This window comes from Cygnus atratus, chromosome 8 (genome assembly GCF_013377495.2).
Source record: "Cygnus atratus isolate AKBS03 ecotype Queensland, Australia chromosome 8, CAtr_DNAZoo_HiC_assembly, whole genome shotgun sequence".
Lineage (NCBI taxonomy): Eukaryota > Metazoa > Chordata > Aves > Anseriformes > Anatidae > Cygnus > Cygnus atratus.
The window spans coordinates 7,256,838-7,271,699 of record NC_066369.1 but is presented as its reverse complement, the minus strand read 5'-3'; the positions used below and the strand labels follow the sequence as shown (position 1 = coordinate 7,271,699).

The 14,862-nt window shown below is 41.7% G+C and overlaps 1 protein-coding gene across 1 annotated transcript; it reads right to left on the bottom strand.

Moving 5' to 3' along the window:
• Window positions 1–9,737: 9,737 nt before the first annotated feature.
• On the bottom strand, window positions 9,738–14,223 carry LOC126913392 (coagulation factor XIII B chain-like). The gene is made up of 6 exons (XM_050712328.1): window positions 14,123–14,223; window positions 13,731–13,945; window positions 11,600–11,803; window positions 10,936–11,118; window positions 10,344–10,585; window positions 9,738–9,874 (listed from the first exon to the last, which is right to left on the bottom strand). Exons 1-5 carry the CDS (start codon window positions 14,221–14,223, stop codon window positions 10,374–10,376), a joined length of 915 nt encoding a protein of 304 aa, XP_050568285.1. The 3' UTR covers window positions 9,738–9,874; window positions 10,344–10,373.
• Between the last annotated feature and the right edge of the window lie 639 nt (window positions 14,224–14,862).

The following is a 14,862-nucleotide window of genomic DNA, read 5'->3' as shown; positions in this document are numbered from 1 at the left end:
GGGTATTGTTTCAACGGAAAGGAAAGGATGTCTCCGTTTTCAATATCTGGAGGTGGGCCACATTTTCCACCTTCCCCTGGAAGAACATTACCCATTAGAAGGAAAGCTATCAGAGTTTATCTGCAATAGAGGCCTAGCCACAAATTCTTCAGAACAGCACCTAGACAGTACTTCGAGAGACTTGGACTCATGTGTTCCCCAACGCAAACTACAATTAATGGAATCATCTTGTTTTGCCCCAGACAATATTATTTATCTCCTACTGCCTTCCCAACATGACTTGATGTTTTTTTCCCCCCTCGTTTTGTCTTGGCCATGAGTGTTTCTATTGGTCAGACATTGAATACCAGGCATGTGAATTAGGAAGTTACTAGTGACATTAATCCTGGGCAACAGTGAGAACAACCATTTAAACAGCCACTACTACCTGCCATGCCACTGTCTAGAGGAATTTAACTAACCACGTAGCCACTGGATAACATACATAGATCAAGTGAGATGAAAGGGTTATTTCTTTTGACATGCAGAAGACTACTGCAGGGTCCAAAAAAGTAAGACTCCAAGAAGAAGCATCCTAAAACAGATGGGTGAAAACGGGAGCACCTGCAGGACTCTTCCTGCTGTCCGTTTACCACAGACATTCAATGTAACTCAAAACAGGGTCATGGACTGCAGCAGGACAAGGGAGCTACCATTCAGGAGGAGTTAGTTAGAACCCGAGCACTTCTGAAAATCACAGATGTAGCAGCCAAGCTGGCTCTCTGCTGAACTGTAGAGCTCTGGAAGAAGTTATCAGCCTGTAGTGCTCATGGACAGGTAAGTAAAGTTGACTCCATGGAGGCCTATGAACGCCAAATTGCACTTGTTCAGCCTCCAGCCAGAGATTTGAGCAGGGAATAGGAGGACAGCACAGCTCCTCTTCAGAGGAACATTCTTGTATTGCAGACCCTAGCCGACTTGCATGTTTTAGTTCCTGAGGCTCTGCTGGGATCTCTGTCATAGTGGAGCCTCAGAGAAGAACACCTGTTTCTCTTCTCTAATACTTCTGCCATTCTGATACTCTCTGACAGGGCTGAACACAACGGAGGAGCCCTTACACATCTTTCTACTGAAGGTCAGTAAAATGGTGTAGTCTGGAAATTACTCGTATCACAGAGAAGAATAACAAGTCAGCATATTCTAGGCCTTTTTTCTTCAAGATGTTTTTGCTGTTGATGAAAATACCCATAGTATTTCTAGAAGCATTAAGCTAAATTAAAGTTCTGGGCAAGAAAGCAGTAGTAGGTACAAAGCTGCAGTGCACAAAGAAAACAAAACTAAAAAAGGTAAAGTCTTTCTAGTATTTAGGTAATCCAAACAGTCCCCACAAAGCTAACAGCCATAATGAAAGCACAAATTCCTACCTCTGCAACTTGGCACTTTTGTCCAGTGTCCATCTGAACAAATGACAAGAGGACAAGAGTGGATCAGTTTGCAAACCAGAAAAAATTACACTGGGCTGCACCATTTCAGTTCCTAGTGGGATAGCTTTTTGTCTCTGTGGATCGCTTACAGCCACTGGGGAGTCTACACAAGCCACCATGAATGCATTATGCCTGATTTCTTACTTTTGAAAGTCGGGCCCTGCAGCTTCTTGGATTTTTATACCTGTTGAAGCACCACCCTGCTGTGAAGCCGGGTCTTCTAATGGGCGTTGCTTTGAGAAGATCCTGCACTGGGTCACTGGCATCAGTAATGCTGCTCTTTGCACTTGGCATTATGCTCAGCAACAATATGGACCCCGGTCTTAATTCATCTGAAATTTCTGCACCCCGTTCAGCTGCCAGCTGGGCAGTGTCCGAGTCAAATGACACTACATTTGTTCATGTGCTGAAACCTAGCACATGCCTCATGAAATCAAATGAGATTATTCAATGTGCTCGTGAAATCCTGGGCACCAACATGGTACCAGGTGTTAGCTCACCCATCAGCTACGACCCGCAGGTAATGTAACAGTGGAGTCAATTACACGGCATTCACGAAGGCAATGCACCACTTGCATTTTCTGGATGTCAGCTGGCAGGAGAGCTGTGAGCTCTGTTCTCCAGCGCAGGCAGCACAATTTCTCACTCTCTTCCCATTAGGCATTCTCAGAAAGCAGATTTGCAGAAGTGAAAGGTTGGAGTCTCAAAATCAGACCTGGCCAGCAGTTGCTCTCAGCCTCAGGGTGCTTTTCCAGATGTGGCACTCCTTGAGTGAAGCCATCCAGATTACTCATCTAGTAGACTTCCATTAAACACATCCTGCCACCACAAATGGAGAGATACCAGGGAAAATCCCTTTTTCCTGAGTCTGACAGATATTGTTGCACTTGCTCACAGTCCTGAGACTGAAATTTGGAGACCTAAATGCCACTGAGCTAGCTTGAGGGCAATCTTCACTGATAGTCTACTGCATGGAGAGAGAGAGAACTGACCTTTGCACTGGGGCAGCTCTGTCCAGGTCCCATTCTGACATGTTACGGTGGAAGCCCCCGTCATCTGAAAACCTTGCCAGCACTGATAGTGAGCTGTCTCCCCAGGCAAATACCTTGGCTTTTTAACACCTTGAACTTTTCCACCAGCAATTTCTGGAGGAGGTTCACACGTCACATCTGAAAAGAGACGTTTCTGCACTCGATTTGTAGGCACTCACATGTTCCCCTACACAAACTACAGTTATGAGAATCATCTTGTTACTGCCCAGATGATGTTCTTAAGCGCAAGAGACAGTATTGCCTTACCAACATGACTTGACTTTTTCCCCCTTTTTTCCTTGGCCATGAGTGTTTCTAAACACTGTGAACCCCAGGAATGTGAATTAACACGACAATGGCAGCAGAACACCTTCCACATTCTCAGGAGATGACAGGGACAGTCAGAGCTTCTAGAAAAAGCCAACATTTCTGTAGCTACACCGTATGCCACAAAAAGCCTCCTTGCAACGCCATGGTCCTCTGCTGAGAACCCGAGCTCTTCTGAAAATCACAGATGTAGCAGCCAAGCTGGCTCTCTGCTGAACTGTAGAGCTCTGGAAGAAGTTATCAGCCTGTAGTGCTCATGGACAGGTAAGTAAAGTTGACTCCATGGAGGCCTATGAACGCCAAATTGCACTTGTTCAGCCTCCAGCCAGAGATTTGAGCAGGGAATAGGAGGACAGCACAGCTCCTCTTCAGAGGAACATTCTTGTATTGCAGACCCTAGCCGACCTGCATGTTTTAGTTCCTGAGGCTCTGCTGGGATCTCTGTCATAGTGGAGCCTCAGAGAAGAACACCTGTTTCTCTCCTCTAATACTTCTGCCATTCTGATACTCTCTGACAGGGCTGAACACAACGGAGGAGCCCTTACACATCTTTCTACTGAAGGTCAGTAAAATGGTGTAGTCTGGAAATTACTCGTATCACAGAGAAGAATAACAAGTCAGCATATTCTAGGCCTTTTTTCTTCAAGATGTTTTTGCTGTTGATGAAAATACCCATAGTATTTCTAGAAGCATTAAGCTAAATTAAAGTTCTGGGCAAGAAAGCAGTAGTAGGTACAAAGCTGCAGTGCACAAAGAAAACAAAACTAAAAAAGGTAAAGTCTTTCTAGTATTTAGGTAATCCAAACAGTCCCCACAAAGCTAACAGCCATAATGAAAGCACAAATTCCTACCTCTGCAACTTGGCACTTTTGTCCAGTGTCCATCTGAACAAATGACATAATTTACACCCATAATTTGAGAATTGCTTACACATTCATAATGCACTTTGGCACCAGGCAGATACCTCTGCTGTTGAGTGCTGGTAATATGAGCATTGAGAACTTCAGGTGGGGCTCCACAGCTGACGTCTGAAAAGAGAGGTGCGTTTAAGAATAGTAGGACAGTAATATGGCTATCACAGAATAGCGCATTCACAAGCGTCATTGTTCCTGATGAGGACAGATGGTTTGTGTAAGATAGGTCGTTTTCTACATGTAGGAAAGGAAGTTACTGTGGTTTTCATTCTGCAACGCTTCACCAGGCAATTATTTTTTTTTTGCCTAAAGTGACTTAAAAAGAGGAAAGGAGTTGCAGAGACCAGCCGAATGTGCAGACTGATGCCATACAGCATTGTGTGCCAAAGCGCTGGAGAATGAAGTGGTTTATTTACTATCTGAAGGTAACTTTCATAGACTGAAATTTCTAGTGATACGGAATTAAGATATGTAAGGCTACCAGCTATGTCACTCCTTGCAGCCAACACCCTTTTCTCCATAACCGTCTGACTGCTTGATCTAAGCAGTGAGCGAAGCTGTGGCTACCGGCTTCAGACCAGAAGGGGAAAAGATTTCTTTGCTGATCAGTCCTGCTTGGTGCTTCTCAGGGACCAGAAAAATAGGTGTTGTAGCAGTCTATTAAAAGCAACTCAATGATCAGCTCTACTGGTCTGACTCACTTGCATGTATGGGTTGGCGTTATATTAATTAGTGCTCCTGAAAGACTAAGAAGGGTCATAGACTACTTAGAAGTACAACCTATACCTTCACAAAATGGTGGTGTTGACCAATTTCCCCTTCTGCAAAAAATTTCAGGGGGACCAGTGACCTGAAATCCTTCATGACACTGGTAGCGAATTGTTTCACCAGGTTCATACTTCTCCTTGCTCCTGCCTTCATATGCAGCATTGGCAACTGCTGGAATCCTTCCACATGATATTTCTGAAAAGATATGCAAACTTGAAACTTTTGGTAATGTGATACACATAGAATGAGTGGATTGTTCCCACCAAAAAGATGCCTTTTATATCATCAGCAAATACCACTGTCTAGGGGAATTTAACTACGCAGCCACTGGATAACATACATAGATCAAGTGAGATGAAAGGGTTATTTCTTTTGACATGCAGAAGACTACTGCAGGGTCCAAAAAAGTAAGACTCCAAGAAGAAGCATCCTAAAACAGATGGGTGAAAACGGGAGCACCTGCAGGACTCTTCCTGCTGTCCGTTTACCACAGACATTCAATGTAACTCAAAACAGGGTCATGGACTGCAGCAGGACAAGGGAGCTACCATTCAGGAGGAGTTAGTTAGGAAATCCAGAGCCCCCCTTCTAACCTTCCGCCCTGTCTAGGCAAAGGATGCCTCAGCCAGAGGTGCAGGAGATGAAGAACAAAAAGCTGTCAGCCTTCCTTTCCACATGCATAGCACGTCCTCCCAAGGGGTTCTGCTTGTGCAGAGGCGGCTCAACAAGGCTTTCCCCACAGGACTGTGCAAGACCGTGGCAGTTACAGACCTTGATTTTTTGTTCAAACCTTCCAACTTATCCACTGTTCTCAGAGGTTATGGAAAAGGACTTTCCCTGCAGGGTGCCTATGTTATACACAAAGTCTTTACTGTCATCACCCTTGTCATTTCTGCTGGCACCAGAGCCACAGCACTCATTCTGCAGGGTTCATGCATCTCACATGGGTCACAGCTACCACAGTTCTCCATGGAGAAAACAATGAGGTGTGAACAGCAATGGCAGCAGAACAGCCTTTGGGGTAGTACATCCTGGCTCCCAGTTGCTGTTTTGCAATGGTACATGGTGCAAGAGAATGAGAAATGTCCACCGTTGCCAAGTCAAACAGCAAAAAAAATTACCCTTACCCAAACACTGAGGTGGTCCAGGCATCCAGACTTTTCCATGGCATGTTACCCATTCTGATCCTGATAAAGCGTATCCAGGGTTGCATGTGTATTGCACTCTGTCATTTTCCTCATATCCTGATTTAACGCCACTAACAATTTTGCCAAACTCAATGAGAGGTGGGTCTTCACATGCTGCTCCTGCAGAAGCTGTGCACAGGTTTCTGTTATTTGGCTGCACGTTGTTGTTTATATCCTGATTTATTCCTACCACCAATTTCTTCAAAATGAATGACGAGTGGGTGTTCGCATGCTGTTCCAGCAGAAAATATATAAAAATTCTCTTCATTTGGTAGATACTGCAGAGTAATGAGATCTCCAAAGAATGGTGCTACACAGGAGTTGAATAATATGCAGATAACCTACATCCCTGCATTTGGGAATAGACTGTACTAATAAATCTCCTTGCTCTAAGAAATTGTGTGCTTCTATACTATTTTCACAGTCTTCACATAAGAGGCACTTACTAAACTAAAAACACTTGAATTGAAAAGATGAATAAACTTCTGAATTTCTCAGAGAACGGCTCTTGTTTTCCAGTGTTATACTAAACTAGAGTTTTACACTTACAGCCATGATGCTCTATTTTCTTTAATTCTTTGATTAAATCAGTTTGTCTCAAATTACCAGAATTAGTTCCATCACTTTGAAATGAAAGAACTTGGGTCGTTCTTTCAAGGTATAAAGTATGTGCATGGAAAGCACTTCTAAGATGTGCCTGTGTGGAGAGAGAAGAGTATTGATATGCTGAATAGTATAAAATGGATCAATTATAGAGTTTAAAACCAGTCATTTTAGTAAAGGTACATATTCAGTGAAGACCTTCTTCAGGCTGCATTCGTCACAGAACTTACTGAAATGACAAAATACCCTGAGAGTTGTATAATAGTTTAAAATCAAATCAGAATTCTGCATTTTAATAGCATGTATTCAGAATAACAGCAGCTAAATTGAAATACAAAGGAATTTATATGTATGTATGTTGAGGGGGTTATGTCTTGTAATAAGTCAGGTTCGTTATGTGAGCCATTAAGTTCAGGCACAAAGCAAAGAAGCGAACTCGGACAAAAAAAAAAAAAAGCAAATATTCTCAAATACACTGTTCTAAAATATAATGCTCATTCAGAACTTCTGAAACAGGTTCTATTAAAAGTGGCAAATAATTTATTTTTCACTTCCTTATTCTTGATTGTCACCGGTCACTACACATCAGTTAAAAGCATGGATTTCCATTTAATGACTTACCTTTATGTATAGCACAACACATCCACAGCAGAAACCCTGTGGTGAGGCTCAGCAGTGTCATTTCCAAGCTTTAGAAATTAAAGATGTCCTCTGCAGAAGACTTGCTGTTTTCTCTACTCCAAATTGCATATACTTGTATTCAACTCCCACCTTTCCGAGGCTTGCCCTTGCAAACTCCTCCCCTAATTTTCTTGCGACACGGTAGTCATTCCGCACTGATATAAAGCAAGCAATTGTTGCAAAAATTCTTCAGTAATTTTTCGCAAAACCTTTCAGACTGAACTTGACACAGCACACTTATGAAACCCATCAGCAAAGACTCACGGCGTGTTCATAAAACACAATAGAGCACACATCTCGTTTTTCCAGTGTCATAACATAAAATTTTTTTACGGGCAAAAATTACCGTATATGTGGAGCCAGGAATTTATCAACAGCCTTAATGAAACCTTAACAGCCTAACGAAAACACTAACGCTTACTACGTTAATACTAGTCTAATACTTGTATTACTAGCCCAACACGACCCTAAGCACTGTTGTTTGTGGAGTCCTGGCAGTTTCGCAATACCATAGAATGGTTTGGGTTGGAAGCGACCTTAAAGATCATCCAGTTCCAACCCCCTGCCATGGGCAGGGACACCTCCCAGCAGACCAGGTTGCTCAAAGCCCCATCCCAGCTGCCCTTGTGAAAGGCCATATGAAGCAAAGAACCCCACAAACAGTATATGACAAAGCTTTTCAGATATCACTGTGGGCCATCTCTCTGTCTCACTTCCTCACCTTCTAATCCTCCTGTGCTTCAGAAAGATCGGGCTCTCCACTCAGGAGCCTTTGTGTTTAGTATAGCACCAAAAGGCCCTGCTCCTCTGGTCCGCTTTAAACTGACACCATGGTCCCAGCCCAGGAGAACAGGCCACTCCTGTCTGTGCTCTATTATCTGCCACCATTCCTGCCAGCGAATAGATCATTAACTTCAGGCATCATTTGTAACTCGGTTCCTGGAAAACACTGAATTATCTTCCTAAAACAGCAACTGTTGATCCAGCAGCCATTTCCAGTCAGCTCTAATATGCTTGCATAATTTTCATTAAAAGGCATGTAGGTAGGTTTATTTATACAAAGCAAGAAAAGCACAAGCGTTCTGCCTACGCAAGATCATGCTTTCTTATTTTTGCCTGAGAAAATACAGGCAGATTTTAAAAGATCTGATCTCCACACCCAAGTAGAAGACGACCATTCCTAGAAGAGGATGCGTTTGATCACTTTGGCTTTGACCCAGTACAGGAGGATGCTCAGCAAGAACAGCCTGCTGCACTGATGCCACGGGCTGAAGACTACCTGAAAGTATGGCTCAGGTAAGGGAGAACATGGCTGTATTTACCCAGCTCTGAAAAGACAAACCTGCTACAAGCTGGGTAGCAAGGCTGCAGTGGACAAATTTGCTCTTTTGCCAGCTGCCAACTTCACAATTTCTGTAAAACACTGGGGTGGGGAGACCAGAGGGTTGTAGAGATTCTGGTGACGATCCTTATCTGGACTCACATACAGATGAAACCAAGTGGTTAGGGTCTATGTGATTAGAAAGGTCTCTAGCAGCTTATGCTGACAGCCTATAGTGGAAACAACAGGACGGAGGAAGAGGAACTCCATGTACAGGTGTCCAACACTGTGGAGGGGTCTGAGCCCACTACGTGCAGGGGCAGCCAGAATCCAGCACCTGACCATGGGATGGAGTGGCTGTTCTCCTGGGGCCAAGGTGTCGCTTTAACGTTGGATCAGTGGAGCGGGGTCTTAGATCTGTATGTGCTGTAGAACAGAAAGGTCACAGTAGAAATTACTATCCTCCTGTTCTGTCCAACCCACGGAAATTACTATCCTGTAATCATCCAAGGCCCATGAGAACTGACTGACTTTTAAAATCCAGCAATTCTGTATCATGACTTCAGAAAGCAAACCACCATCTATTCAAACATCGCTCCGAACGTTACTCTCAGTAAATATTCCAGAGAAAGACTTGAATCCTTTTCCATTAGGTCTGCTCTTTAAAAAGAAGGGTCTTCTTAGATTTCCCAAATATTCACGTGCTTCATTCCGAGTTCCTCAAAGGAGGAGGCAAGAACTTAACCGGAATACAGAAATTACAGTCTATAAATACATCTGAATGGCTTTTTGCTGAAGTTGGCAGAAATCTTGCATAAACACAAGGTTGTTACGTAAGCAGAAAGGTTAACAAATACAAGACCAGTCTTGAAAACATTTGCACATGCCAAACTCGGTGAAGAAACATTATCATATCATCTGCCTGCTCCCAAACTAGCACTTTTGCCATGAAACAACAGAACTGAGATATTTGGCTATTCTGATGCTATTAGAAGGCTCTGCTATGTGAGGAAAGGCACTGACAGAAACACAAAATAGTTATTCTTATCATGCCTTTCACAAACAAACCAACCCCCCCCCCCCCCCCCCCCTTTCTTTGCTGAATGTTTAAGATGACAAAGCTGGGAGGAGACCTTCCTTCTGTTTTTGGCTTTCTCTTGGGAGACTACAGAGAAAGGGAGACAGACTCTTCTCAGACACACAGAGTGATAGGAGAACATGGTGCATTTTTGTGTTTATTTTACAAAATTGACGTGAGGCAAGCATTTTCTGTATTCCTGAATTTTCATTGGATCTTCAGCCATGCAACATTCTCACAGGCCAGAGCCCCAAGAGTACAAACGTGCAAGTTTCAAAGGAATCCTACAAAGTAGTTACAGGGCATCATTTGAATAGTTGAAATGTTCTCAAATAGCAAATAAAGCTGTTTGCTTCACTTTTTATTTAAGATTAATTATTAACTACTGAGTGGAACTCACATATTTCTATATTTTAAATGTTTTCATCCCTTACACACATTCTCTCAAAATGCTTTCTCCTTTTCTTGTCCCTTGAGCCACGTCCTTTGGAGACTTCTTACCTAAGGAAGGAGACATGGGTGCTGTTGAGTTGTACAAAAGTAATGGGCTTCTCCTCTCTCACTGTTAAATTACAGTTTAAAGGGCACAACATTATCTCTCAATTTAGGTATATTCTGGTGTCATAAATGCAATCATGTCAAAACCACCAAGATCCTTACAACACAGGACAGTACTTGTTCAGCATGTTCTTGTAATGGTGTTTTGCTCAAGTTCTCCAGATTGTGATGCATTCTCAAATTTAGCATTAGAAGCCTCAAAGAACTACTACTTCCTAAAATTTCCACACATGGTGTGTCAACATTGCATTGTTCTGCTGATTTCCCAGTCCTCGTGCCACATACCACTTCCCCCCCACTTTGGCTCAGATTCAACTATGCCACTGAACACCCATTTCTGAAAGTCGACTGCAGTCATCTTGAAATATGAAGCAGTGTTAATGCACCTTTTAATACCAGATAAACAACATACCTTTCCTATGAACTTGCCTGAAGTTCACACTTATTTTCCTCTTTCGACACATCTTGGATACACTAGCTGTCCTCTCTTACACTGCACTTGAAATAAAGTTGTACCAGATTCTTCTCCAAAATGGTTCTGTTTGCAGTAAAATCCAACATAATCCCCATGGTAAAAGTAAACCTGGTTCTCATAAAACCCTTCCAGCAACACGTTATTTTTCTCCATTTCATTTTTTGACAAAGTGCATGGCTCTAAAGAATAGAGACATAGTCAGTGTTAATAAATTGATTATTTTTGAAGTCATGTCATTGTGACTGGAATTGACACTGAGAATGCAGGTAATTATTCCCCATTCTCTTAACATATTATACGTGACATCACTGTATTTTTGGACACTGCAGACATGTCAGACTTATCTAATACCATAGCCAAACTCTTACTCTTGCATCTGTTAAAGCTGTCATCTCTAAATGAAACAAAAAAAAAAAAAAAGAAAAAAAATGAAGTTAAGATCTTAATGTTCCAGCTGACAATACTCAATTTACAAATGCAAAGCATCTCAATAGGAGAAATAAAAGCTTATGTATCTTCTCATGCCTACCTATACAAACTGGTGGTGAAGTCCACTGGCCTGCAGAACAGTAGATTCTCTCAGATCCTTGCAAGAAATGATAGTCATAGCAACTATACTGAACTGAAGAACCACTCTCATACTGGGTCAGGGGTGGGAGAGTAAGAGCCCCATTTGCAATAGAAGGTGGAGAGTCACATTTTTCCATAGGAGCTGGAATAACATCAAAAATCTTTGTGAAGCATTCAACAGAAGAAGCTTACCAATCAGCAGCTTTAAACTGCCAACACTAGATAACTATCAACTCTCAGTGTACGCTCATTACTACTGCATTATGTCTCAAATCAGAATGCAACCTCCCGTCTAATTCTAACCACAAGAAACCCCTTGTGCGCATTTCATTGTTTACAGCTGTCTTTCTACAGAGCTTTGAGTTCCCTGTGCTTGGAGAACAGCTCCTTCCTCCCTTCTACGGCCTTCCCATCCAAGGAAGTTGTATTGTTTTTGTTAGGCTCAGATATGCTTATCAACGTACCTGTATTGTTTAGGGATATCTGTGTGTACCTGTATTGTCGGATACTAAACTTTTATTGTTATTGAGAATACATTCTAGGCCTCCACCGCTGGAGCAAATGTTTCTAAATAGTCTGACACTGATGAACTCAAAAGAACGAGCAAAAAAATAGTGCTTTACCTTTAACGACACATTTTGGGTATTTCAGTCTCCCATGGTTACACTGCGTCCTCCCAGGAGATGGAAGGGTAGTCTGGGGAAAATCATATCCCTCTTTACATTCAAACTCTATGAGGTCACCATGTAGGAACATCAATTCTTCCTGTCTCCATTTTAACTCTATGTTGTTATTGTTTATAGCAGTTACATTAAGAATGCATGGATCTGGGAAATAAAAGCATAGTTCAATAAAAGCAATCAAGTTTGGTCAATGCTCTCAGATACATGATCTGATTTTTCTGGGTGGTCCTTTGGGGACTCAGGAGTTGGACTTGATGATCCTTGTGGGTCCCCTCCAACTCGGATATTCTGTGATTTTATGAAGTGATTTCTTAACTGCCTTTTGCAGGAATTGAGAAAGAGATATCTAAATCAGTAATTATAAAGTGTTTTGGAATCTTGCAAGAAATAGAACTAAAAACACAGTTAAACAGAAAGCAAAAGTAAAGAAATAGGCTGAAGTAACGGAAAGAACATTCAAAAATAATAAGCTCAGAAAACACACTTCAGATACAATCGGGTTTCTACAAATATTTGCAAACATACAGCAGCCTGGGTATACCACTGAAGAAGAACAGAACTTGTTTACTGTAACTTGAAAAGTTTATGAAATATTTGTGGAATATTAATCCATCCAAACCAACCTGTCACACTTGGCAAGCCCTTCTGGGACAGTAGGAGCTAATACACAGGAAATTTAAGCTATTAACCTAAATAAGTGTTTTGACAATTCTTTGTTTGCCTTTTTTTTTTTCCCTGTGTTTTGTCACTGTAGAAAGTATTTAGAAATCTTCCCCCTTTTTTCTTTTTTGTTCCAGGATTTTGTGGTTTTCTTTAGGCTTTTTCAGGCTCTTCAAGGTCAGTATCGTTTTGGTTGCTTTCTGACAGACTTCTTAGTGCCAGGATCAAATTGGGTAACCTAGCTTTCTGTCAGACAATTAACCTCTAACTTTTGAATCCACTGCTCCATTTTAATAAAGCCTGACAAAGGGGCAGTTGAAAAAATAAATTTCTGCAAGTCTCAAGAGAATCAGTGCTTGACAGAGGCCCTTATTAATGATTTTCTGAAGGAAAGGCAAGGAGAAATTACCTATCGCACATTCTAACAACAACACTAACAAAATATTGGCACGGATATTTCCCCAAACTACCTACAGTACAGGCTATTTCCAAACTGTTTGGGTGGGGACTGAAAAGAAATCTCAGAAGACATGGATAGGATAATGCAGTTAACAGGATGCTTAGAACATACACAATATTCATAGCTGATGAGTTTTCATTATTTCACAGAATTTGTTAAATGTGATCATTGAGATCCAAGAACGCTGACCTGGGCCTTTCAATCCTGAGTAAGTATGTTTTATTCACTTAGAAATAAATAATTTAAACAGAATCAGTTATTTATTTGCATTTTCACTGTAGATTAAAAACTTAAAGTGAATACATTCAGCAAAGGATGCCGGGCAAGTGGATGTGTGGTGTAGGAATCACTTCATTACAGGAAGGAAGGAAGGATAAACAAAGAACTCTTGTAAGTCATCAGAAGTAGTATTCCTGCCTACATTTGTAAACTCCTAGTGGGAGTTCTATATGTTGTTTCGAGCAGCATACATAAGAGCAACATGGAAAAATCAGGAAGTCCAGAATTAAGTGGTGGATACAAGGACACAACAAAAACAAAGGCTGGAAGTCTAAAAATGAAAGTCCAAGTCACATTCCTTGCTAACCCTAACCAAAAAACTATCTAGGCAATGACTGCAGTCATTTCTTCTAAACATCTTTCGAAAGACAGGAAGAAATCCACTGAATGGGGGACGTGGGAGACAAAGAAATTAGAAAACCTTCCAAAATAATGGGGCTAGCTAAGTTCTAGAACTCTTCACTCAGGAAAACAGAGGAACTAAGAACAGGCCAGAAGACACTTAGCAGCGGTGGGCTAGGTGTAGTTGATAATGGTTCAGCCTCATGTTTCTGAAATCTGTTAGCTCAAATGAAAGAGAAAAGGGAGTCATTAAAAGATTATCTAGAGGTCCTTTCCAGCTTTTCCTTTCTACATTACATGTCACTTTTTGTTTTTCCTTACAAACCTTACCTAAGCAAGCCGGTTGTTCTGTCCAGTTTCCTTGTTTGCAGTAAACAGTGCTAGGTCCATCCAAAAAATGGTAAAGCTGGCAACCATACTCTACTGAAGAACCATTTTTGTAGCTAAGCAATAGAGGGCTAAGAAGAACACCGTTTTTAATCACTGGTGGAGAGGTACAGCTCTGCTGTATTTCTAATACAAGGAAGGGAGAGATGCAATTAGATCTTTAAAATAATATTAACACTGTTGAAAGCATCAGCATAGCAACAGACTTTGGTCCAAAATTTTCATACCAAAAAAGTGTATGTAAGTGAACTTCTTCTTAGAAGTTTCAGTTTCAGATACTCTAGATTTAGCTTACTGATTTTTCAGACTATTTCTGTTCCTTCTACACTCCTCACCTATGTCCAGTCTTGACTCCTGCTGGTTTACAGTCAATATGGATTGGTTGCTTTTCTGTGCTGAGATTGTCTTTATTTGTTGCTTGAAATGTTAAACCCATATGGAGTTCAGAATAAACCTCAGTGAATTATTAAACAAAGGATCAAAATACTCTTGAATCTGCATGTTCAGAGATTATCAACAGAAGGGGTACAAAATTACTGAAGGTAAACGCTAACACGTTGTTGTGGTTTAGCCTGGCTGGCAGCTAAACACCACATAGCCGTTCGCTCACCCTCTCCCCTCCCTCTCCAGGATGGGGGAGAGAAACAGGAAAGTGAAGCCTGTGAGTTGAGATAAAGACAGTTTATTAAGACAGGGAAAATAATAACAATAATAATAATAATAATAATAGTATTAATAGTAATAATGTGTACGAAATAAGTGATGCACAATGCAATTGCTCACCACCCATTGACCGATGCCCAGCCTATCCCCGAGCAGCCGGCCCCCCCACCCCGGCTAGCCACCCCTATATATTGTTCAGCATGACATCAGATGGTATGGAATACCCCTTTGGCCACTTTGGGTCAGCTGTCCTGGGTCTGTCCCCTCCCAGCTCCTGCTGCACCCCCAGCCTGCTCGCTGGCAGGACAGAGCGAGAAGCTGAAAAGTCCTTGGCTTGGTGTAAGCACTGCTCTACAACAATTAAAACATCAGCATGTTATCAGCGCTCTTCTCATCCTAATCCAAAACATAG

Coding starts and splice junctions, on each gene's coding strand:
- LOC126913392 (XM_050712328.1), bottom strand. CDS start 14,223: ATGGGTTTAACATTTCAAGCAACAAATAAAGACAATCTCAGCACAGAA. Junction 11,804..13,730: donor AGAACAACCGGCTTGCTTAG/GTAAGGTTTGTA, acceptor TTTATTTCCCAG/ATCCATGCATTCTTAATGTA. Junction 11,119..11,599: donor CCCAAAATGTGTCGTTAAAG/GTAAAGCACTAT, acceptor ATGTTATTCCAG/CTCCTATGGAAAAATGTGAC.